General features: G+C 43.9%; 1 protein-coding gene across 33 annotated transcripts in view; it reads right to left on the bottom strand.

Annotated features, from left to right (window-relative positions):
• Nucleotides 1–25,831, bottom strand: part of cast (calpastatin) — a 114,927-nt gene that overhangs the window by 12,656 nt on the left and 76,440 nt on the right. For 16 of the 33 annotated variants that reach the window (XM_084317294.1, XM_084317322.1, XM_084317305.1 and 13 more), the window contains 26 exons: nt 25,045–25,089; nt 24,713–24,955; nt 24,103–24,201; nt 23,378–23,458; nt 21,133–21,171; nt 19,052–19,135; nt 18,383–18,520; nt 16,022–16,093; nt 15,276–15,380; nt 14,536–14,646; nt 13,587–13,703; nt 13,196–13,234; nt 13,007–13,063; nt 12,818–12,835; nt 12,553–12,603; nt 11,959–12,009; nt 9,499–9,537; nt 9,310–9,366; nt 9,069–9,119; nt 8,823–8,873; nt 7,766–7,798; nt 6,642–6,743; nt 5,442–5,558; nt 4,387–4,485; nt 3,767–3,856; nt 880–969 (listed from right to left, as the gene is read on the bottom strand). In XM_084317294.1, coding sequence (XP_084173420.1) covers nt 880–969; nt 3,767–3,856; nt 4,387–4,485; nt 5,442–5,558; nt 6,642–6,743; nt 7,766–7,798; nt 8,823–8,873; nt 9,069–9,119; nt 9,310–9,366; nt 9,499–9,537; nt 11,959–12,009; nt 12,553–12,603; nt 12,818–12,835; nt 13,007–13,063; nt 13,196–13,234; nt 13,587–13,703; nt 14,536–14,646; nt 15,276–15,380; nt 16,022–16,093; nt 18,383–18,520; nt 19,052–19,135; nt 21,133–21,171; nt 23,378–23,458; nt 24,103–24,201; nt 24,713–24,955; nt 25,045–25,089 — 2,079 coding nt within the window. The remainder of the gene's footprint in view (nt 1–879; nt 970–3,766; nt 3,857–4,386; nt 4,486–5,441; nt 5,559–6,641; nt 6,744–7,765; nt 7,799–8,822; nt 8,874–9,068; nt 9,120–9,309; nt 9,367–9,498; nt 9,538–11,958; nt 12,010–12,552; nt 12,604–12,817; nt 12,836–13,006; nt 13,064–13,195; nt 13,235–13,586; nt 13,704–14,535; nt 14,647–15,275; nt 15,381–16,021; nt 16,094–18,382; nt 18,521–19,051; nt 19,136–21,132; nt 21,172–23,377; nt 23,459–24,102; nt 24,202–24,712; nt 24,956–25,044; nt 25,090–25,831) is intronic. The other 17 variants (XM_084317302.1, XM_084317306.1, XM_084317310.1 and 14 more) reach the window with 7 other exon arrangements.

Raw genomic sequence — 25,831 nt, 5'->3', positions numbered from 1 at the left:
GAGACAAGGCCACAGCATGGCTAAACCCTGGCTAGTGGAGAAAAGGCCACAGCACGGCTAAACCCTGGCTAGTGGAGACAAGGCCACAGCACGGCTAAACCCTGGCTAGTGGAGACAAGGCCACAGCACGGCTAAACCCTGGCTAGTGGAGACAAGGCCACAGCACGGCTAAACCCTGGCTAGTGGAGACAAGGCCACAGCACGGCTAAACCCTGGCTAGTGGAGACAAGGCCACAGCATGGCTAAACCCTGGCTAGTGGACACAAGGCCACAGCACAGCTAAACCCTGGCTAGTGGAGACAAGGCCACAGCACAGCTAAACCCTGGCTAGTGGAGACAAGGCCACAGCATGGTTAAACCCTGGCTAGTGGAGACAAGGCCACAGCACGGCTAGACCCTGGCTAGTGGAGACAGGGCCACAGCACAGCTAAACCCTGGCTAGTGGAGACAAGGCCACAGCACGGCTAAACCCTGGCTAGTGGAGACAAGGCCACAGCACGGCTAAACCCTGGCTAGTGGAGACAAGGCCACAGCACGGCTAAACCCTGGCTAGTGGAGACAAGGCCACAGCACGGCTAAACCCTGACTAGTGGAGACAAGGCCACTGCACAGCTAAACCCTGGCTAGTGGAGACAAGGCCACAGCACGGCTAAACCCTGGCTAGTGGAGACAAGGCCACAGCACAGCTAAACCCTGGCTAATGGAGACAAGGCCACAGCACAGTTAAACCCTGGCTAGTGGAGACAAGGCCACAGCACGGTTAAACCCTGGCTAGTGGAGACAAAGCCACAGCACGGTTAAACCCTGGCTAGTGGAGACAAAGCCACAGCACAGTTAAACCCTGGCTAGTGGAGACCAGGCATAAGTGTGTTTGTTTACCTGGCGGGATGTGTTGACTGCAGGGGCAGCGGAGGAGGAGCTGATGAAGTCTCCAGCCAGAGCGTCCAGAGCAAAGTCATCATCGCAGGGCTGAAGAAGGGGAGGAAGGAGAGATGAAGGGGGGGTGGAGGGAGAGAGAGAGAGAGAGAGAGAGAGAGAGAGAGAGATTAGAGGTCTTCATGGGTACAGCACCACAACCTAGGACTAGAGGACCAACCCGGAACCCGCAGGGGTTTGGTACCATGTTTTATTATGGTGTGTGTGTGTGTGTGTGTGTGTGTGTGTGTGTGTGTGTGTGTGTGTGTGTGTGTGTGTGTGTGTTATGCCTTTGCTCCATTAGCTATATTCAGCCTGGCTTGGGCTAGCCATGGTCTAGCATGGTATGGTATGGTATGGTTAGGTTTGTGTCTTCATTGTGTTTCTTGTAAACTCTCCGATTGCTAGGTAATTCACATCAGCTGTGGTACACGAGCTAAACCATGATGTTTTAGTCCCAGCCTGGTTTGGCCAGGTTGTGAAGGGTGTCCGTCTTAGCCAGGGTCTAGCCAGGTTTGCCCAGGTTCTAAAGACAATGGAGATGCTCACTGTGTGCCAGACAGGCCACAGCATGGCTAAACCCTGGCTAGTGCAGACAAGGCCACAGCATGGCTAAACCCTGGCTAGTGGAGACAAGGCCACAGCACGGCTAAACCCTGGCTAGTGGAGACAAGGCCACAGCATGGCTAAACCCTGGCTAGTGGAGACAAGGCCACAGCACAGCTAAACCCTGGCTAGTGGAGACAAGGCCACAGCACGGCTAAACCCTGGCTAGTGGAGACAAGGCCACAGCACGGCTAAACCCTGGCTAGTGGAGACAAGGCCACAGCACGGCTAAACCCTGGCTAGTGGAGACAAGGCCACAGCATGGCTAAACCCTGGCTAGTGGAGACAAGGCCACAGCACGGCTAAACCCTGGCTAGTGGAGACAAGGCCACAGCACGGCTAAACCCTGGCTAGTGGAGACAAGGCCACAGCACGGCTAAACCCTGGCTAGTGGAGACAAGGCCACAGCATGGCTAAACCCTGGCTAGTGGAGAAAAGGCCACAGCACGGCTAAACCCTGGCTAGTGGAGACAAGGCCACAGCACGGCTAAACCCTGGCTAGTGGAGACAAGGCCACAGCACGGCTAAACCCTGGCTAGTGGAGACAAGGCCACAGCACGGCTAAACCCTGGCTAGTGGAGACAAGGCCACAGCACGGCTAAACCCTGGCTAGTGGAGACAAGGCCACAGCATGGCTAAACCCTGGCTAGTGGAGACAAGGCCACAGCACGGCTAAACCCTGGCTAGTGGAGACAAGGCCACAGCATGGCTAAACCCTGGCTAGTGGAGACAAGGCCACAGCACGGCTAAACCCTGGCTAGTGGAGACAAGGCCACAGCACGGCTAAACCCTGGCTAGTGGAGACAAGGCCACAGCATGGCTAAACCCTGGCTAGTGGAGACAAGGCCACAGCACGGCTAAACCCTGGCTAGTGGAGACAAGGCCACAGCACGGCTAAACACTGGCTAGTGGAGACAAGGCCACAGCATGGCTAAACCCTGGCTAGTGGAGACAAGGCCACAGCACGGCTAAGCCCTGGCTAGTGGAGACAAGGCCACAGCACGGCTAAGCCCTGGCTAGTGGAGACAAGGCCACATCACGGCTAAACCCTGGCTAGTGGAGACAAGGCCACAGCACAGCTAAACCCTGGCTAGTGGAGACAAGGCCACAGCACAGCTAAACCCTGGCTAGTGGAGACAAGGCCACAGCATGGCTAAACCCTGGCTAGTGGAGACAAGGCCACAGCATGGCTAAACCCTGGCTAGTGGAGACAAGGCCACAGCATGGCTAAACCCTGGCTAGTGGAGACAAGGCCACAGCATGGCTAAACCCTGGCTAGTGGAGACAAGGCCACAGCACGGCTAAACCCTGGCTAGTGGAGACAAGGCCACAGCACGGCTAAACCCTGGCTAGTGGAGACAAGGCCACAGCACGGCTAAACCCTGGCTAGTGGAGACAAGGCCACAGCACGGCTAAACCCTGGCTAGTGGAGACAAGGCCACAGCACGGCTAAGCCCTGGCTAGTGGAGACAAGGCCACAGCACGGCTAAACCCTGGCTAGTGGAGACAAGGCCACAGCACAGCTAAACCCTGGCTAGTGGAGACAAGGCCACAGCACAGCTAAACCCTGGCTAGTGGAGACAAGGCCACAGCATGGCTAAACCCTGGCTAGTGGAGACAAGGCCACAGCACGGCTAAACCCTGGCTAGTGGAGACAAGGCCACAGCACGGCTAAACCCTGGCTAGTGGAGACAAGGCCACAGCACGGCTAAACCCTGGCTAGTGGAGACAAGGCCACAGCATGGCTAAACCCTGGCTAGTGGAGACAAGGCCACAGCACGGCTAAACCCTGGCTAGTGGAGACAAGGCCACAGCATGGCTAAACCCTGGCTAGTGGAGACAAGGCCACAGCACGGCTAAACCCTGGCTAGTGGAGACAAGGCCACAGCATGGCTAAACCCTGGCTAGTGGAGACAAGGCCACAGCACGGCTAAACCCTGGCTAATGGAGACAAGGCCACAGCATGGCTAAACCCTGGCTAGTGGAGACAAGGCCACAGCACAGCTAAACCCTGGCTAGTGGAGACAAGGCCACAGCACGGCTAAACCCTGGCTAGTGAAGACAAGGCCACAGCACGGCTAAACCCTGGCTAGTGGAGACAAGGCCACAGCACGGCTAAGCCCTGGCTAGTGGAGACAAGGCCACAGCACGGTTAAACCCTGGCTAGTGGAGACAAAGCCACTGCACAGCTAAACCCTGGCTAGTGGAGACAAGGCCACAGCACGGCATAAGTGTGTTTGTTTACCTGGCGGGATGTGTTGACTGCAGGGGCAGCGGAGGAGGAGCTGATGAAGTCTCCAGCCAGAGCGTCCAGAGCAAAGTCATCATCGCAGGGCTGAAGAAGGGGAGGAAGGAGAGATGAAGGGGGGGTGGAGGGAGAGAGAGAGAGAGGGAGACAGATTAGAGGTATTCATGGGTACAGCACCACAACCTAGGACTAGAGGGCCAACCCGGAACCCGCAGGGGTTTGGTACCATGTTTTATTATGGTAATTTGGGTCCAGATCGGGTCCCGGGTGTGTTCATCATTACATGTGATACCCGACCACTCAGCGCTGATCAACAGAGATACACATGGAATGTCCGGCAGCGTGGCTACATGGGTAGAGCTTCGGATCCGGACTCATGATCGGAAGATCACCGGTTCGAGCGCCGGTCAAAGCCGCTGTCGGAAAGTGGTGTTGTTGTCCAGCAGGGAGCACTAACAATGCCCCTGTTACGGTGATAAGGACACCGTACAGCTGCGAGTGCCGTCCTTCAGATGACACGTCTCCTTGTTGTCTTATTGTTATGATTCTAATATGCTGTGATGCCTTTTTTTGTGTGCTTATTTCTGTATGTACGCTCGACGTGACTGTAAATGTACCTGTGCAGGTGGGGCTGAGGGGGTGATGACAGGAGCTGATGGGGACGTCATGAAACCGCCAGACAGGAAGTCCAGGGCATCACCTGTATCCATGGTGGGCTGGAGGGAGAGAGAGATAGAGGGAGAGCGAGAGAGAGAGAGATAGAGGGAGAGAGAGAGAGGTAGGAGGAGAGAAAGAGAGAGGGGGAGAGAGAAAGAGAGAGAGGGGGAGAGAGAGAAAGCGAGGAAGGAGGAGAGAAAGAGAGGGGGGGGAGAGAGAGGTTTAGTTATGTGTGCTTATGATGTTTATGTGACAAATAAATCTCTTGAATATATACATATAGAGGACCACCATTATCAAAAGGATAATTAAAAATGCAAGAAAGCTTACAGCTTTATTTCCATTGCGGTCCTTCAGATGTCTGTGAGTAATATGTACTGGTGAGTGTACAGTGTGCCTGGAGGTGTGTAGGTGTATGAGAGTAAGAGTGCAGGATACAACATGCACCTGTCAGGGCCTGTGGGTAAAGCAAGGTGTGCCCACCACGCAGGGGGGAGGAAAACATAGGGAGGTGTTATATGTTGTGATGAAGTATTATGTCTGTGTGTGTGTGTACTAGTCCTTTGTCATGTTTACCTGTAATGGTATGTTATGGTGTAAGTATTATGTGTGTGTGTGTGTGTGTGTGTGTGTGTGTGTGTGTGTGTGTGTGTGTGTGTGTGTGTGTGTGTGTGTGTGTGTGTGTGTACTAGTCCTTTGTCATATTTACCTGTAATGGTATATGTTATGATGTAAGTATTATGTCTGTGTGTGTGTGTGTGTGTGTGTGTGTACTAGTCCTTTGTCATGTGTACTTGTAATGTTATGATGTAAGTATTATGTGTGTGTGTGTGTGTACTAGTCCTTTTTCATGTTTACTTGTAAATTAATGTTATATGTTATCTCCGTAGACAAGAGAAAGACGAATATAACAACGCCCCACCCCACCTGAAACATATGCACTCAAGAGTTCGTGTTTTACAGCAAAGAAAAATGGCACCCAAGACTCTCCGTGAAGCCTGCTAACAAGTCTTACCTCAGGCTCAGGGGCCGGCAGGTCTTTGAATTTGTCGTCTGTAAGCCTGTACTCTGGGGGCAGACTGTCCTCCCTCTCTCCAACAAACACACCCTTGTCATCCTTCAGCTTGCCCTCCTAAAGAAAAGACAACACAGAGAGGAGTCTGTTGGGGTGAGGGTGTTCATCACAACATCTGTCTGTCTGACTGTTTGTAGAAGGTTAGCGATCATAATGGACCACCGATTTTTATTAGAATCCACAGATCATATATCACACACACATATATACATATATATATATATATATTTATTAACTAAAGATGGTGAGTTAGTGTTGTTCATTCATAGTAAAAGACAGTAGAGGTTGAGTACTTTATTATCTAAAGATGGTTAGTTAGTGTTGTTCATTCATAGTAAAAGACAGTAGAGGTTGAGTACTTTATTATCTAAAGATGGTGAGTTAGAGTGTTGTGTTCATTCATAGTTAAAGACAGTAGAGGTTGAGTACTTTATTATCTAAAGATGGTGAGTTAGAGTGGTGTGTTCATTCATAGTAAAAGACAGTAGAGGTTAAGTACTTTATTATCTAAAGATGGTTAGTTAGAGTGGTGTGTTCATTCATAGTAAAAGACAGTAGAGGTTAAGTACTTTATTATCTAAAGATGGTGAGTTAGAGTGTTGTGTTCATTCATAGTAAAAGACAGTAGAGGTTGAGTACTTTATTATCTAAAGATGGTTAGTTAGTGTTGTGTTCATTCATAGTAAAAGACAGTAGAGGTTGAGTACTTTATTATCTAAAGATGGTGAGTTAGAGTGTTGTGTTCATTCATAGTTAAAGACAGTAGAGGTTGAGTACTGTATTATCTAAAGATGGTGAGTTAGAGTGTTGTGTTCATTCATAGTTAAAGACAGTAGAGGTTGAGTACTTTATCATCTAAAGATGGTGAGTTAGAGTGTTGTGTTCATTCATAGTTGAGCACTTTATTGTGTGTGTGTGTGTGTGTGTGTGTGTGTGTGTGTGTGTGTGTGTGTGTGTGTGTGTGTGTGTGTGTAGTGTGTGTATAGTGTGTGTATAGTGTGTGTGTGTGTGTGTGTGTGTGTGTGTGTGTGTGTGTGTGTGTAGTGTGTATAGTGTATGTGTGTGTGTGTGTGTGTGTGTGTGTGTGTGTGTGTGTGTGTGTGTAGTGTGTGTATAGTGTATGTGTGTGTGTGTGCCTACCGAGACAATGTCCTCAGGTCTGAGAGGAACAGGTTCAGGTTTAGGTTTGGCGACTGCCAGGGTGTCGCCAAGAGCATCGAGGGCATCAAAATCAAAATCATCCTGAGAGAGAGAGAGAGGTGGACAGGGGGATAAATGCATTTTCAACCAAATTTCAATGAATGTTTATTGGTATAAATGGAACATACATATGAGGTATTTATTTATTTTATGCCTGCCCTGTGTGTGTCCTCTATCTCAACTTCCTCATTTTAGATTGCATCAATATACAGTATATTGACAATGTTCTATAGTGATTGTTATAATGCTATGATGTCCTATAGTGATTATTATAATGTTATAATGTTCTATAGTGATTGTTATAATGCTATAATGTCCTATAGTGATTATTATAATGTTATAATCATATCTAACAGGACCTGGGGTGACGGGGCCTTGGCTGCTGCTGCCCCCTCCCTCTGGAACGCCCTCCCCAGCCATATCCGTGATGCAAACACTGTGACATCTTTTAAATCAGCCCTCAAAACCCACCTTTTTAATCTTACTTTTGACCTCTAATTCTGTCGGTTTTATTTTATTTTGTCATGTATTATTTTTGTTCCGTTTTTTTTTTGCCATAGTTTTGTTTCTTCTACCCATGTAAAGCGTCTTTGAGCATCTGGAAAAGCACTATAAAAATAGATGTATTATTATTATTATTATTATTATTATTATTATTATTATTATTATTATTATTATTATTATTATTATTATTATTATTATTATTATTATTATTATATAGTGATTGTTATAATGTTATATAGTGATTGTTATAATGTTATATAGTGTTTGTTATAATGTTATATAATGTTATATAGTGTTTGTTATAATGTTCTATAGTGATTGTTATAATGTTATTGCCCTCATCACTCTTCAGTCATCTATTTAGTCTTTCCCCCATTCTTACACTATTTAGTGAGACCATGAAAACAGCTGGAGGTGGAAATAAATAATTTCCAAGATGTTTCCTATCGTCATGGTTACCTGGTCAGTGCTGGGTTTAGGGGCTATTCTGGCAGGGATGATGTCATTAGGCTTACCAGAATCACAACAGCTATCTACAATATCTAACAATAATGACTTACCTCTGGGACAGCAGGCTTGTTGCACACGGCTATCTACAGACAGAAAGCACACGACAGGCCATGGTATATGGTTATTATATCACAGCTAAGGGACGTAGTTCACTTCAGGCCATGGTATATGGTTATTATATCACAGCTAAGGGACGTAGTTCACTTCAGACCATGGTATATGGTTATTATATCACAGCTAAGGGACGTAGTTCACTTCAGACCATGGTATATGGTTATTGTATCACAGCTAAGGGACGTAGTTCACTTCAGGCCATGGTATATGGTTATTATATCACAGCTAAGGGGTGTAGTTCACTTCAGGCCATGGTATATGGTTATTATATCACAGCTAAGGGGTGTAGTTCACTTCAGACCATGGTATATGGTTATTATATCACAGCTAAGGGACGTAGTTCACTTCAGACCATGGTATATGGTTATTATATCACAGCTAAGGGACGTAGTTCACTTCAGACCATGGTATATGGTTATTATATCACAGCTAAGGGACGTAGTTCACTTCAGACCATGGTATATGGTTATTATATCACAGCTAAGGGACGTAGTTGGGCCCAACGCGAAGCCCTCTCATTTAACAAGGCTAACGTTTTTTTTCTTCAGACGTGGAGTGATACTGACTTGTGAAAATTAATTAGAATCATAGCTGTGGATATACGCTCATTATACCATGGCTATGAACCAATCCGATTGCTTGATTTGAGCTACCCGTTTTATGAATAAAGACACACACTAAGACGCACACACTGGACAGGGTGCAAGAACAGCCACATAACAAACTGTGCGACATACACAAGACAAAGTCTGGAATATTATCTATCGCAAACAATAATACATAAATAAAAGATACAAACAATAATTGGTTTACCTCTAAATAACTACAGACAGAAAACACACACATTTAGAATTACACACTGAGAAACACACACACTGGAACAAGACACACAACTGTACAGGATGCAAGCACAGCAACATAACTGGAACTGTGTGACGTACATCTAAATAAATACAAAATAATATTACAATATTACAAATAATATTAGTTTACCTCTGGTTCCTTGGCGACAAGTGTGGGACGACCAAAGTTACAAACGGCTATCTAGAGACAGAAAACACACATATAAAGACACACACTAAGACACACAACTGTACAGGATGCAAGGACAGCCACCTAACTGGAACGGTGTGACATACACAATACAAAGTCTGGAATATTTACATCTAAATAAACATATACCGGTAGATAGATACAATCAAATAAATGAATAAAAAGGTACAAATAATATTGGTTTACCTCTGGTTCCTTGGCGACAAGTGTGGGACGACCAAAGTCACAGACGGCTATCTACAGACAGAAAACACACACATATGAAGATACACACTAAGAAACACACACTGGAACTAGACACACAGTTCTACAGGATGTAAGCCACATGACAGGAACTGTGCAACATACACAATACAAAGAGTCTGGGATATTTACATCTAAATACATTTAAAATAATATTACAATATTACAAATACTATTGGTTTACCTCTGGTGCCTTGGCGACTTGGCGAAGTGTGGGACGACCGAAGTCACAAACCTCAAACTACAGACAGAAAACACAGACACACTTAGAATTACACACTGAGAGACACACGTACACACACACATATTGGAACAAGACACACAACTGTACAGGAAGCAAGAATTTGTACAGACACAAACAATATTAGTTTACCTCTGGTTCAGTTGGGAAACCGAAATCACAGACGGCGATCTGCAGTACAGACAGAAGCACACACGTCAGACACAAACACATTGACATGTTTTTTTGCTCATTAAATTACTTCTAATAAATCATTTTGTTTCTGTTTTTTCAAACCCCCCGAATCTCAAATAACACTAACCGGGATGAGCTTTTATCTAGAATGCTATGTGCAGACAGACAGACAGATAGACAGACAGACAGACAGACAGATAGACAGACAGACAGACAGACAGACAGTTTCCTGCGTCAACATTACATTCGTAGTTGACTGACAACAACGGCCAATGAGCAGTGAAGACACTCCTGGTGTCAAGTTACTCGTCACCTCAGGAGCGGGCGGGGCTGACGGGCTGATGACGAGCGCCTGGACAGAAGGAGCTACTGATGAGCTCATGAAGTCAACTATTATTATAATATAGTGATTGTTATAATGTTATATAGTGATTGTTATAATGTTATATAGTGTACTGTGTTTGTTATAATGTTATATAATGTTATATAGTGTTTGTTATAATGTTCTATAGTGATTGTTATAATGTTATAATGTTATTCCCCTCATCACTCTTCAGTCATCTATTTAGTCTTTCCCCCATTCTTACACTATTTAGTGAGACCATGAAAACAGCTGGAGGTGGAAATAAATAATTTCCAAGATGTTTCCTATCGTCATGGTTACCTGGTCAGTGCTGGGTTTAGGGGCTATTCTGGCAGGGATGATGTCATTAGGTCTTATGGACCCAACTCTTTAGATGAGGGAACGGGTACATACGCACACAATACGCGGCCACTGATGGATCCATGGGGCTTGGATAAGTCCTGTGGACCCAACTCTGACCACTGACCACATGAGGGAACGGGTACATACGCACACAATACACGGCCACTGATGGATCCATGGGGCTTGGATAAGTCCTGTGGACCCAACTCTGACCACTAATAAAAACGTAACTACACTAGCGTTATAAGAGCTAACATTGCTACCTACCGTACAAGTGCATTGGTTTAGTGCATTTCCTACTTCCGGTTGCTACTGAGCGGACATGTTTGTGCGGACCTGTTCTCCCAAACTGGTAAGCAAATGACTGTTTTCATGTTTTCATTTTTACGTTATTTTCATTTTTACGTTATTATTATTATTATTATTATTATTATTATTATTATTATTATTATTATTATTATTATTATTATTATTATTATTATTATTATTATTATTATTATTATTATTATTATTATTTTTTTTTTTTTTTAAACATTGATCTTAACTGATCACTGTGACTTTATTGCTTTTATCGTTATATATGCCTATGTTTGTGTACAGCACTTTGAGCTACATGACATGTATGAAAGGTGCTTTATAAATACTTACTTACTTACTTACTTACTTACTTACTTACTTACTTACTTACTTACTTACTTACCAGAATCACAACAGCTATCTACAATATCTAACAATAATAACTTACCTCTGGGAAAGCACATGACAAGCCATGGTATATGGTTATTATATCACAGCTAAGGGGCGTAGTTCACTTCAGACCATGGTATATGGTTATTATATCACAGCTAAGGGGCGTAGTTCACTTCAGACCATGGTATATGGTTATTATATCACAGCTAAGGGGCGTAGTTCACTTCAGGCCATGGTATAATGGTTATTATATCACAGCTAAGGGACGTAGTTCACTTCAGGCCATGGTATATGGTTATTATATCACAGCTAAGGGGTGTAGTTCACTTCAGACCATGGTATATGGTTATTATATCACAGCTAAGGGGTGTAGTTCACTTCAGACCATGGTATATGGTTATTATATCACTGCTAAGGGACGTAGTTCACTTCAGGCCATGGTATATGGTTATTATATCACAGCTAAGGGACGTAGTTCACTTCAGACCATGGTATATGGTTATTATATCACAGCTAAGGGACGTAGTTCGGCCCAACGCGAAGCGTCTCATTTAACAAGGCTAACGTTTTTTTTTCTTCAGACGTGGAGTGATACTGACTTGTGAAAATTAATTAGAATCATAGCTGTGGATATACGCTCATTATACCATGGCTATGAACCAATCCGATTGCTTGATTTGAGCTACCCGTTTTATGAATAAAGACACACACTAAGACGCACACACTGGACAGGGTGCAAGAACAGCCACATAACAAACTGTGCGACATACACAAGACAAAGTCTGGAATATTATCTATAGCAAACAATAATTGGTTTACCTCTAAATAACTACAGACAGAAAACACACACATTTAGAATTACACACTGAGAGACACACACTGGAACAAGACACACAACTGTACAGGATGCAAGCACAGCAACATAACTGGAACTGTATTACGTACACAATAAAAAGTTTGGAATATTTACATCTAAATAAATACAAAATAATATTACAATATTACAAATAATATTGGTTTACCTCTGGTTCCTTGGCGACAAGTGTGGGACGACCAACGTTACAAACGGCTACCTAGAGACAGAAAACACACATATAAAGACACACACTTTGGAACAAGACACACAACTGTACAGGATGCAAGGACAGCCACTTAACTGGAACAGTGCAACATACACAATACAAAGTCTGGAATATTTGCATCTAAAAATATATATAGATTAAGGCTGTCAAAGTTAACGCACAATTCTTTTAACGCCACTATTGTTCTTAACGCAAGATTAACGTTAAAAGAAATGTTTTTTTTAAGTTATTTTGTGCATCACTCTATTTTGAATTTGATGCACATTTGCTATGCATGAGGGTCATCCTTTTGTGTTAAATGGCTGCATAAAGCAAGCATTTGTTGACTCTCATGTTGATAAGAGTATTAAAACCTGAAAAATATCTGTTTAAGGTAGATTTAGAACAGATAAAAAAAGATGCGATTAATTTGTGATTAATCACGATTAACTATGGAACATCATGCGATTAATCAGATTAAATATTTTAATGGATTGATGGCCTTAATATAGATACAATAAAATAAATGAATAAAGGGTACAAATATTGATTTACCTCTGGTTCCTTGGCGACAAGTGTGGGACGGCCAAAGTTACAAACGGCTACCTAGAGACAGAAAACACACATATAAAGACACACACTAAGACACACACTTTGGAACAAGACACACAACTGTACATGATGCAAGGACAGCCACCTAACTGGAACGGTGTGACATACACAATACAAAGTCTGGAATATTTACATCTAAATAAACATATACCGGTAGATAGATACAATCAAATAAATGAATAAAAAGGTACAAATAATATTAGTTTACCTCTGGTTCCTTGGCTATCTACAGACAGAAAACACACACATATGAAGATACACACTAAGAAACACACACTGGAACTAGACAAGCCACATGACAGGAACTGTGCAACATACACAATACAAAGAGTCTGGGATATTTACATCTAAAAACATTTAAAATAATATTACAATATTACAAATACTATTGGTTTACCTCTGGTGCCTTGGCGACTTGGCGAAGTGTGGGACGACCGAAGTCACAGACCTCAAACTACAGACAGAAAACACAGACACACTTAGAATTACACACTGAGAGACACACGTACACACACACATACTGGAACAAGACACACAACTGTACAGGAAGCAAGAATTTGTACAGACACAAACAATATTAGTTTACCTCTGGTTCAGTTGGGAAACCGAAATCACAGACGGCGATCTGCAGTACAGACAGAAGCACACACGTCAGACACAAACACATTGACATGTTTTTTTGCTCATTAAATTACTTCTAATAAATCATTTTGTTTCTGTTTTTTCAAACCCCCCGAATCCCAAATAACACTAACCGGGATGAGCTTTTATCTAGAATGCTATGTGCAGACAGACAGATAGACAGACAGACAGACAGACAGACAGACAGACAGACAGACAGACAGACAGACAGACAGACAGACAGACAGACAGACAGACAGACAGACAGTTTCCTGCATCAACATTACATTCGTAGTTGACTGACAACAACGGCCAATGAGCAGTGAAGACACTCCTGGTGTCAAGTTACTCGTCACCTCAGGAGCGGGCGGGGCTGACGGGCTGATGACGAGCGCCTGGACAGAAGGAGCTACTGATGAGCTCATGAAGTCACCTGACAGGAGGTCCAGAGCATCATCTGCACCCATACTGGGCTGGAGGGGGATAGAGAGATAGAGGGGGGGGGGGAGATGAGAGGAAGAGCAGATGAGAGGAAGAGCAGATGAGAGGAAAGAAGAGAGGAAGAGAAGAGGAAGATGAGAGGAAGAGAGGAAGATGAGAGGAAGATGAGAGGATGAGAGGAAAGAAGAGATGAAGATGAGAGGAAGAGCAGATGAGAGGAAGAGCAGATGAAATACGGAGAGGGAGAGGGAGAGAGAGAGAGAGAGAGAGAGAGAGAGAGAGAGAGAATGGAAGAGGAAAGGGCACATTAAATACTAAACAAAAATGACTACTCATAGAATAAAAGTCTAGATTTAGATATCTAATTTCATCTTTCATCTTCAGCTACACACTTAATGTTGGCTGAAACGTTTGCAAAATACAACCATGATAATGGTGTAGAATAATGTCACAACCATCCATCAATCCAAGTCTTCCTGCTTTACTTCATCAGTGCTCCAACATCAGAGCCAAATTATTTGCTCGATTCTGCAATATTTAAGAACTTGTAATATTGACGCACGCTATCCAGTGTCAGGAGGGACACGTTATTTTCATTACATGTGTTAAACTATGGGGGCCAGTGATCTTGAAAGCTCGTTAGCCTTGGAGACAGTAACCAAGAGACAATTACACCTATTTCTGGAATTCAAGTCCTTAGAAATGCTAGCAGGGAAGTCCTGTGGTAATGTAATGCCATGTTAATGCCAGGTATAGTCTGGTATGTCTGGTGAAGTTCAGCAGGTGGAATCCTCCAGTCTGAGCAGAATACTTCGTAGCTTCATAATAATAATAATGCAAAATGAACCCTAAGCACGGTCTTACCTCACGCTTAAGGGGCGGCAGGTCTTTGTCGTCTGTGAACCTGTACTCTGGGGGCAGACTGTCCTCCCTCTCTCCAACAAACACAGCCTTGTCGTCCTTCAGCTTGCCCTCCTAAATAAAAGACAACACAGAGAGGAGTTTGTTGGGGTGAGGGTGTTCATCATCAACGTGTTTATCTGTCGGTTCTGTAATAAACCATAAAGGGCCATTGATATGTACATTTGTATATTTAAATGACTTTATTTGAATCCACAGGTCATAATATATCACTGCTACAGTATATACAGTATACATCAAATATTGACACTTGTTTGGTATGATTTTGAGAACATCTTACAGCTAGGCCCACACACACACAAACAAGTAGGAACACACATAAATGCTGCCATGATGGAATCACTGTGCATCATGGTAGTTCACCGTGTGTGGGATCTACTTCTATGAATCGTCACATATACATCAAATATAGACACTTTGATATGCTTTTCATATTGTTTTTTATCTGCTCTCGATGTCCATCTTATTGAAAATCAAAGTGTCTGTGTTCAACAGTCAGCTGCTGTAGAGAGTTGGTGGATACCCCGAAGCCCAAATAATAACATCATTTTCTCAACTTCACTCTGATCCTTTAAATCTGCATCCAGCAGTTTAATTTATACTAGACTAAAAAAACTGGAAAGTAAAGAGTCAATCAAGGCAGTCAGAAAGGTTCCGTGTGTCGACTGTCTTCGTGTCCTTACCGAGACGATGTCCTCAGGTCTGACAGGGGGCGGTTCAGGTTTAGGTTCTGGGGCTGCCAGGGTGTCGCCAAGAGCACCGAGGGCGTCCAGAGACATGAAACCACCCTAAGAGAGAGAGAGAGAGACAGAGAGAGGGACTGTAAACTGAAAGTGCTCCACTAAATTATTGTAGATATTTGAGTTATGTGAGACACATGCTCTGACATGTCAAAAGGGATTGAGATTAGATGAATTAAACCCCGTCATCATAGAACACTGCCTCGCCAAGTTTTCATAAATCTAGAGTCTAGTGGGAAACATGTGGCTTTATCCTCATAGCTCTCTCTCCGGGGGGGGGGGGGGGGGGGAGAGAAGAGAAGAAGAGCAGAGGAGGAGAGGAAGATGAGAGGAAGAGAGGAAGATGAGAGGAAGAGAGGAAGATGAGAGGAAGAGAGTTAGATGAGGAGAGGAAGATGAGAGGAGGAGAGGAAGATGAGAGGAAGAGAGGAAGATGAGAGGAAGAGAGGAAGATGAGGAGGAGAGGAAGATGAGAGGAGAGGAAGATGAGAGGAAGAGAGGAAGATGAGAGGAAGAGCAGAGGAGAGGAAGATAAGATAAGATAATCCTTTATTGATCCCCTTGGGGAAAGAAGGAAAGGAAAGAAGAGAGGAAGATGAGGAGAGGAAAGAGAGAGAGAGAGAGAGAGAGAGAGAGAGAGAGGTACAGAAGACATAATCTACAGGTCATTCTGTGTCTGTGTTTCTCACCTCATCTGTCTTTGGCACAACTGTGTCCACCTTGGTCTTCTTATCAGCAGGGGGCATCGGACACACAGCCACCTGAGGGACAGAGAGGACCTTTACTCACAGGAGCTCCACAGACCCTGAACCTCCCCCTTAATGAACAAGGATAGCTGGTGGATACACAGAAACTCCAGCTCCACTTGGGTCTGAAAAAAGCCCAGCCTGAACCAAACCTAAACAGGACAAAAGATACCATGTCACAGCCTTTTGTGACTCAAAACCAGATACAATCCCCAAATTGCTAATGAATGTTGTAATGATAAATTGCTAATGACAGGGTTAGGGTTAACAATATGTTAGTGTGTCAGCCAAAGCGATGGTAACCCAAACCGAGAAAGTAACCCTAACCCGATCCAACACGAGAACAACGGGTCTGTTTGGGTCCCGCCAGGTTGTAGAATAAATGACGCCTTCAGACAAAAGTGCATATAAAAGTCTGTTTACATTATTTTGAGTTAAAGGTAGAGTTAAAGAGTTAAGAGTTAAAGGTATACTAAGTAGTTTCAGTCACTAGATGTCACTAGTGCACCACCAAAACAATGTGGTGCTTACTGAAGGAAGGGCTGTACCGTCAAACTATCAGATCAGACTGTCAAAGTAGGCATTGCAGATCAAATGTGACTCAAGATCCAGCAATATCATAATCAGACTTACCACTAAGATGTTGTCAGAAACATATTTAGGTTCAACTTTAGGTAGAAAAAGTGAACAATCCACCGTATTATCTTTATTATCCTTATTAACCTGTTTTTCTTGGTTTTGTGGCACTGAATGACGTTCACGAAAATATTCTACTGTCCTTTATTACTTTATTTTATTAGCACAGTGACTCGGGAGCTATTATCGTGTGGTCCACAAAGTATATCTTTGTACTTTAACTAGGATTTTATCATCCGTAACTGTATACATTTATTGAAGACTTTGTTAAAGGTTTCTTAAAAGGGAATAACAACATAGTATATGAGCTCCTGTATTCCTGGAACATAGAGTTGGAATATACGACAGCTATATACACGTATCAACATTGAATGTTGTGCCTTTAAAGTCTTTTCATCAAAGAGAAGTCGCCAATTCTCGGTCCTTGCCCCACAATGGTGGAATGAACTTCCCACCACAGTTAGGACAGCCGAAAACCGTCCAATATTTCGCCGTCGACTAAAGACGCACTTCTTCAATCATTATCTGAAATTAAATGAAAAATAACTCTAACCCTAACTAACCTTACTGTCATGCACTTGTCCTAATATACTAACCTACACTGCAGCACTCAACACCTTGATGAACATCGTTACTCAGCTGATAGACTTGTACCCTTCCTGCTGTCTTGTTGTACAAAACTTGAAAGTCGCTTTGGATAAAAGAGTCAGCTAAATGACAAAATGTAAATGTAAATGTAAAGCTGAAATCCCACGCGGCCCACAGCCTGGCAACGATAATGGGTGAATATATTATGTGTGTAACTAACCACCGACAGCCTGGAGAGGTTTGGCGTCGTCTGTCTCAGCTGATCTCTGCCTGGGAGGCTTTTCAGTCCCCGACAGCCAGGGCTGGGTGATACCATTCTGGCTTCCTTCCCACCATCATGAAAACATGATTCCCTCACAGCGGTGGCTCCGCCCCCCCTCCCCCTCAAGGCCAAACGGTAGTTTCAGCTGGTGTTGAGAGGGAGGAGGGAGGAGCCACGGCGCATCTCCAGTTATTTTGAAACGTGTTTGGTAACTTGTAGAATATGACGGAAAGGCGGCCTTTGGTCGAGAAGAAAGGCAAAACTAATCTGCCTGGCTCTGTCTTATATGGTCTCTGTCTTATATGGTCTCTGTCTGTCTCTGTCTTATATGGTCTCTGTCTTATATGGTCTCTGTCTTATATGGTCTCTGTCTGTCTCCGTCTTATATGGTCTCTGTCTGGCTCTGTTTTATATGGTCTCTGTCTTATATGGTCTCTGCCTGTCTCCGTCTTATATGGTATCTGTCTTATATGGTCTCTGCCTGTCTCTGTCTTATATGGTTTCAGCCTGTCTCTGTCTTATATGGTATCTGTCTTATATGGTCTCTGTCTTATATGGTCTCTGTCTTATATGGTCTCTGTCTTATATGGTCTCTGTCTTATATGGTCTCTGTCTGGCTGTTTTATATGGTCTCTGTCTTATATGGTTTCAGCCTGTCTGTCTTATATGGTCTCTGTCTTATATGGTCTCTGTCTGCCTCCGTCTTGTATCGTCTTCACGGCTCACCACTGTGAATAATCAACAGCGAGCGGTATGAACATCGTTTAAGGTCGCAGGTCATCATCAACACGGGACAGGAGACTCCCAGCGCGTCGTACCTTGGCTGGCGGAGCGGAGAGGTCAGCGGTCAGAGAGAAGTCGTCGAGCGGTGTCTCCACCTTGGCTTTCTTGTCCGCAGGAGGAGCAGCGTGAGCGAGACGAGGGGGACGAGCGGGACACACAGCGATCTCAGGGGTCTGCAATCACAGCGGAGAGGGGCAGCATGAGACCACCGGAGTGACTAGATCACATTAGATTACATTCAAATCTATTGTCATCATACAGCAGCCCTCTCCCTAAAAACAGGATTGTCTGTCATGGGTATCTTCATATACATATTATGTCCTACTTTTATTGTCTTTTATACCTATTCTTATGTCTGCAATTTATGCATTGTTTTTTGTGTGCTGATTTTATGCCTATGTTCATTTTCTACTAGTTGCTGTGGGGCACTCTGGACTGCGGTCCATGTGTGAAACGTGCTATATAGATGATATATAGTTATTCATTTATTATTATTATTACATTGTAAAAAATGCATGCATTGAAAGGTCTGTAAACTCGACGACATTGAAAATGAGGGTGACCTCAATTGTCCTTTCGAGAATAAATAAAGGTTTGAATGAACATGGTATTTTCATGTAATACATTATACGTCAGAATACTAGGAATAAGCCCAGAAGTTACGAGTAATAAGATGCGATTATGAACAGTTTGAAGTTGCCTACCCCTCTCCTGGGTGCAGTCGGCTGAGAGGAGGTCATGAACCCGGCGGACAGAGATTCCAGGGCGTCGTCGGTGCTGATCGGCTTCTGGGTGGAATAAACACAAGAGTCCATCAGCACCGCAAATACAGATAAATACATCAATTTATTACATTAGATTAGATAAAAATGCATTGTCATTATACAGTACAGGTACAAGTACAGTACAACTAAAAGAGGGTTGACATCCAACCAGAGAGCAAATGTAACAGTCAAGTACAATAGAAGTATACAATGTAGAGGTGATTAAACTGGGTATAAAATAATATAGATTAGTACAGTACTACTGAGTAATAGTCACAATGCTGTTCTCACTGTTGCAATGCTGTTATATAGATAGATAGATACTGTACACACACACACACAAATAATTCCCCTGACCCTAGGAGGTACAGTTGTTTTTCACAAATATTATCTTAATCCTAACAATACAGGGGAAGCCCCTCCATCAGTGGCACGCAGCGTCCACTAGAGGGCGCACCACACCACGGTAGGCAGGGGGGGGCGGATAAGATGGAACAGGCCAGAGTAATGCAAGCCAGACATGTACCAACCATTTCAGGAAAAGTACAGACACACCCATCACATTCCATACAACCAAAAAAATCACAACAACAAGAAAAAACCTTTCGTCCAAATCATACGTCCTAAAAAACACCAAACTGATGAAAGCCCAGATACATCTGAAGACCTACTTCAGTGGGAAACTGATCTTTTCAAAGAGATCTTATGCAAAAAAAATAAGGCAAAGTGGGAGTCGACTACGTCGCAGCTGAAGGTGTGTCTGGTGTAAGAAGCTGTGTATGGGTGATGTTTAGAGCTACAGTATACAAAAAGTGTCCTGACTGTGTGTGTGTGTGTGTGTGTCTCTGTGTAGGGGTGTGTCTCTGTGTAGGGGTGTGTCTCTGTGTAGGGGTGTGTGTGTGTGTGTGTGTGTGTGTGTGTGTGTGTGTGTGTGTGTGTGTGTGTGTGTGTGTGTGTGTGTGTGTGTGTGTGTGTGTGTGTGTGTGTGTGTGTGTGTGTGTGTGTGTGTGCGTAAAAGGGTTTGGCTCAGTGTAGAGAAGGTGGGTCTGTTCCCTGCCTGGGCCAACACCCCACAGTGAAATGAAACATTCTCCACTAGAGGAGCTAAGTCATTTATATATGTTATACCCAGTTTAATCACCACCTGCACATTGTATATTACTGTTGCACTTTACTGCACTCTGGTTGGATGCCAAAACTACTTTTGTTGTACTGTACTTGTGCTGTATAATGACGATACATTTGAATCTAATCTAATCTAATAGAACCAATAATGTGTCACAGTGTGTGTGTGTGTGTGTGTGTGTGTGTGTGTGTGTGTGTGTGTGTGTGTGTGTGTGTGTTGTGTGCGCGTGCATGCGTGACAGTGAGAACAGCAGTAACAGTGAGAACAGCAGTAACAGTGAGAACAGCAGTGTGACAGTGAGCTCTTTTTACACAGATGTCAGTGTTTCAATATAGCTTAAAATTGAGGCCAGTCATCTTACATCATTATAGCACAGAAGACACGTCCATACAAAAAGAAGACAGCAGCTCATTATTCCAGTAAATATGCTAATGTACTGGAAGGCTCTAATGTTTGTACTGTATCCGTGACTGATAAATGAGCCAAAATGAGCCCACAGGATAAATCAAGGTGAATAGATGAATACAGATGAATGAATGTGAATGAAGATGAATAGGTGAATAAAGAAGAATAAAGATGAATAGTTGAATAAAGATGAATAGATTAATAAAGGTGCATATAGATGAAAATAATAGATGAATAAAGGTGATGAATAGATGTATAGATGAATAAAGGTGCATATAGATGAATAGATTAATAAAAGTGCATATAGATGAATAAAGATGAATAGATTAATAAAGATGCATAGGTGAATAAAGAAGAATAAAGATGAATAATTGAATATAGATGAATAGATTAATAAAGATGCATAAAGATGAAAAAGATGCATAAAGATTAATAGATGCATACATGTAAATAAAGATGAATAGGTGAATAAAGGCTGAAGATAACTCACAGGTACATCCTTTGGTTTGACGTCCGTTTGGCCTGGAGCCTAGAGAATAAAGACAGACACTTTAGAACATATGTATATACAGTGAAAAAATATTTATATCTTTTTTTTTTATTACATTTTTTTTAATTTTTATAAATGACATGCATACAAGTTCCCAGTGAGCAGTTGTGTTGTGTTAAGTATCTATAGCTGTGGTCTAAATATGGAAGATAACAGCAACAGAAAATCAAAATGCAACAGCTGCTCACTGGAGGGGGTCCCAGTACTATAGTGAGACAGAACAGTGTTGTTTGTGGGACACAAGCCCCGGACAGACAGCCTGGCTGTGACTGCTGGGCATTTCTATCAGCCACGTTGGCAGGTAACTAACCTAAAAGCTCCTTCTCTAAAAAATACTTTTGGCTGAAGTTGGCTGAGCCGCTGTGACAGAAGAGGAAAGAACTCTTGGTTACTACTTGTTATGTCATGTTGACTTTGACTTTTCCCCATCCTCTCTCTCTCCATATCTACAATATTCCTATGTGCAATGTGGCTGGATTGAATCCAAGTCATGTACATGAACCATAGTCCAAACCCCGCCCTCTTTTCTTGATCCTCCAAACACGATTGCTTGTTGATTGGAGGTTCAAGAAAAGAGGGCGTGGTTTGAGATAAGTCAATTCTGATCCCAATTACAAGCCTGACCCATTTGGGTTGTGTGTTCTGGCTCATTGGATCGCAGTGCAAACAGAATCCAACTTGTGAGCAAAGCCGGACCAGAAGATAAAATAACTAATTGACAATAGTTTCATGCTGCTTCAAGCCCAGTTGGTAGTATATTGACCTATCTCAAGCCCTGCCCCCCTCTTCTTGACCAATCACAAATTCCCTCGGACAAACACACGTTTGGATTGGAGGATCAAGAAAAGAAGGCGGGATTGAGATCGCTACATTTAAAAACGCTCCACTGGCAGCGTGACGAAGGCAGAGGAAGCGATGAAGAGGAGGGAGTGTGAGAAACAGTGGTAACTGACCAGAAGGCAGAGGAAGCAATGAAGAGGAGGGAGTGTGAGAAACAGTGTTAACTGACCAGAAGGCAGAAGAAGCGATGAAGAGGAGGGAGTGTGAGAAACAGTGGTAACTGACCAGAAGGCAGAAGAAGCGATGAAGAGGAGGGAGTGTGAGAAACAGTGGTAACTGACCAGAAGGCAGAAGAAGCGATGAAGAGGAGGGAGTGTGAGAAACAGTGGTAACTGACCAGAAGGCAGAAGAAGCGATGAAGAGGAGGGAGTGTGAGAAACAGTGGTAACTGACCAGAAGGCAGAAGAAGCGATGAAGAGGAGGGAGTGTGAGAAACAGTGGTAACTGACCAGAAGGCAGAAGAAGCGATGAAGAGGAGGGAGTGTGAGAAACAGTGGTAACTGACCAGAAGGCAGAGGAAGCGATGAAGAGGAGGGAGTGTGAGAAACAGTGGTAACTGACCGGAAGGCAGAGGAAGCGATGAAGAGGAGGGAGTGTGAGAAACAGTGGTAACTGACCAGAAGGCAGAGGAAGCGATGAAGAGGAGGGAGTGTGAGAAACAGTGGTAACTGACCAGAAGGCAGAGGAAGCGATGAAGAGGAGGGAGTGTGAGAAACAGTGGTAACTGACCAGAAGGCAGAGGAAGCGATGAAGAGGAGGGAGTGTGAGAAACAGTGGTAACTGACCAGAAGGCAGAGGAAGCGATGAAGAGGAGGGAGTGTGAGAAACAGTGGTAACTGACCAGAAGGCAGAGGAAGCCATGAAGAGGAGGGAGTGTGAGAAACAGTGGTAACTGACCAGAAGGCAGAAGAAGCGATGAAGAGGAGGGAGTGTGAGAAACAGTGGTAACTGACCGGAAGGCAGAGGAAGCGATGAAGAGGAGGGAGTGTGAGAAACAGTGGTAACTGACCAGAAGGCAGAAGAAGCGATGAAGAGGAGGGAGTGTGAGAAACAGTGGTAACTGACCGGAAGGCAGAGGAAGCGATGAAGAGGAGGGAGTGTGAGAAACAGTGGTAACTGACCAGAAGGCAGAGGAAGCGATGAAGAGGAGGGAGTGTGAGAAACAGTGGTAACTGACCAGAAGGCAGAGGAAGCGATGAAGAGGAGGGAGTGTGAGAAACAGTGGTAACTGACCGGAAGGCAGAAGAAGCGATGAAGAGGAGGGAGTGTGAGAAACAGTGGTAACTGACCAGAAGGCAGAAGAAGCGATGAAGAGGAGGGAGTGTGAGAAACAGTGGTAACTGACCGGATCTGTAAATCTGTACTCTGGCGGCAGGGAATCGTCTCGCTCTCCGACCAACGCGGCCTCCGTGGAGGTGGTGCCATGCTGTTATACATGCAACACACACTGTTAACAGGTGCCTGATCCATGCAGTGATTCAACACGCTTGTATCTCGTCAGGCTTGATGGGACATACAGGTGCATTATACATAATGGAACGTCTACGGGATGTTTGTGTCGTTCTTTACTGCCTGTAACCATTGGTAACAACTTTAGAAAGAAAACACTTCATTTCTGTGCAGTGGTAGCGTAGGTAAAACACTGGAAACTAGGGATGTCCGATATTATCGGCCGATATTGGCATTCAAATGTGATATAGAAAATGATCAGTATCGGTTTAAAAAAATATATATATAATTTTTTTTACATTTATTTAACCTTTATTTACCCAGGCAAGCAAGTAAAAACAAATTCTGATTTTAATTTATTGTCAAAAGTATGCATAATGGTAATGTTAATTACCTGAAATTATTAAAAAAATTTGGGGGGGGGGACCCTGCATATATCGGTATCGGTTGATATCGGTATCGGAAATTAAGAGTTGGACAATATCGGTATCGGTAAAAAAGCCAATATCGAACATCCCTACTGGACACGCATGATATTACTGTTTTGTTGCGACTTGTTTACAAGATCCAGTAATAAGACACCAAATTAATACTACATACAGGTCTCGCTCTCTCTCTCACCTCTTTGACCAGGGGCCCAGTGTAAGCGGGCGCTGGGGCGTTAGGTGCTACTGATGGCAGGCTGCTGGCCAAGGCGTCGAACGGGTCCAGAGCAGGGGCCTGCAGCACACGATGCAACACGTCTCATCAACACACTGCCATGCTGCTCATGCCAGAGCTATAGTCTCACAGAATCAACGCTACTTTACCCGTTTGGCTTTCTTGGTCTCTGGTCTGGCAACCTCCACCTTATATTTTGTCATTTATTTATCATTATGTCAACACAACTGTTGTTTTGCACATAGTAATGTTTTTTTTTCATTACAAAACAATGGTTGCTATGTTATAAGCAGCCATGTTGGAAGCAAGATAACTACACAAACACGGCCTCTTGTGCAAGGCCTTTATTAATCAATGTCTCTTTTCCACAACCACCCACACACACCTAGACAAACAGAGACTCGTTCTCTTTGTCATTCTACAACTCTCCCTTTCACTCACTCTCTCTCTCTCTCTCTTTCCTCTCTCTCTTTCACACCCACAAACAAACACTCATTCTCTTTTTCATTCTATTTATCGCTCTCTCTCCCCCTCTCTCTCTCTCTCACACCACACCTATAGTATGCTTTACCTCTTTGACCAGTGGCCCAGTGTAAGCGGGCGCTGGGGCGTTAGGTGCGGGCCCAGTGTAAGCGGGCGCTGGGGCGTTAGGTGCGGGCCCAGTGTAAGCGGGCGCTGGGGCGTTAGGTGCGGGCCCAGTGTAAGCGGGCGCTGGGGCGTTAGGTGCGGGCCCAGTGTAAGCGGGCGCTGGGGCGTTAGGTGCGGGCCCAGTGTAAGCGGGCGCTGGGGCGTTAGGTGCTGCTGATGCAGGGGCCTGCAGCACACAATGCAACACGTCTCATCAACACACTGCCATGCTGCTCAAACCAGAGCTCTAGTCTCACAGAAGCAACGCTACTTTACCTGTTTGGCTTTCTTGGTCTCTGGTCTGGGGACCTCCACTTGGACCTGCAACCCAGACCAGCAGAGTCAGTGCAGGTCTACATACAGGTCTACATACAGGTCTACATACAGATCTACATACAGGTCTACATACAGGTCTACATACAGGTCTATATACAGGACTACATACAGGACTACATACAGGTCTACATACAGGTCTACATACAGGTCTATATACAGGTCTATATACAGGTCTACATACAGGTCTATATACAGGTCTACATACAGGTCTACATACAGGTCTATATACAGGTCTACATACAGGTCTACATACAGACAGGTCTACATACAGGTCTATATACAGGTCTACATACAGGTCTACATACAGGTCTACATACAGGTCTACATACAGGTCTATATACAGGTCTACATACAGGTCTACATACAGGTCTACATACAGACAGGTCTACATACAGGTCTATATACAGGTCTACATACAGGTCTACATACAGGTCTACATACAGGTCTACACACAGGTCTATATACAGGTCTACATACAGACAGGTCTACATACAGGTCTACATACAGACAGGTCTACATACAGGTCTATATACAGGTCTACATACAGACAGGTCTACATACAGGTCTACATACAGGTCTATATACAGGTCTACATACAGACAGGTCTACATACAGGTCTATATACAGGTCTACATACAGGTCTACATACAGACAGGTCTACAGACAGGTCTACAGACAGGTCTACATACAGGTCTATATACAGGTCTACATACAGACAGGTCTATAT

Source organism: Notolepis coatsorum (genome assembly GCF_963971535.1).
Source record: "Notolepis coatsorum genome assembly, chromosome: 6".
In the NCBI taxonomy this organism is placed as follows: domain Eukaryota; kingdom Metazoa; phylum Chordata; class Actinopteri; order Aulopiformes; family Paralepididae; genus Notolepis; species Notolepis coatsorum.
The sequence above is the reverse complement of the archived record's forward strand: the minus strand, read 5'-3'. Positions and strand labels throughout refer to the sequence as shown.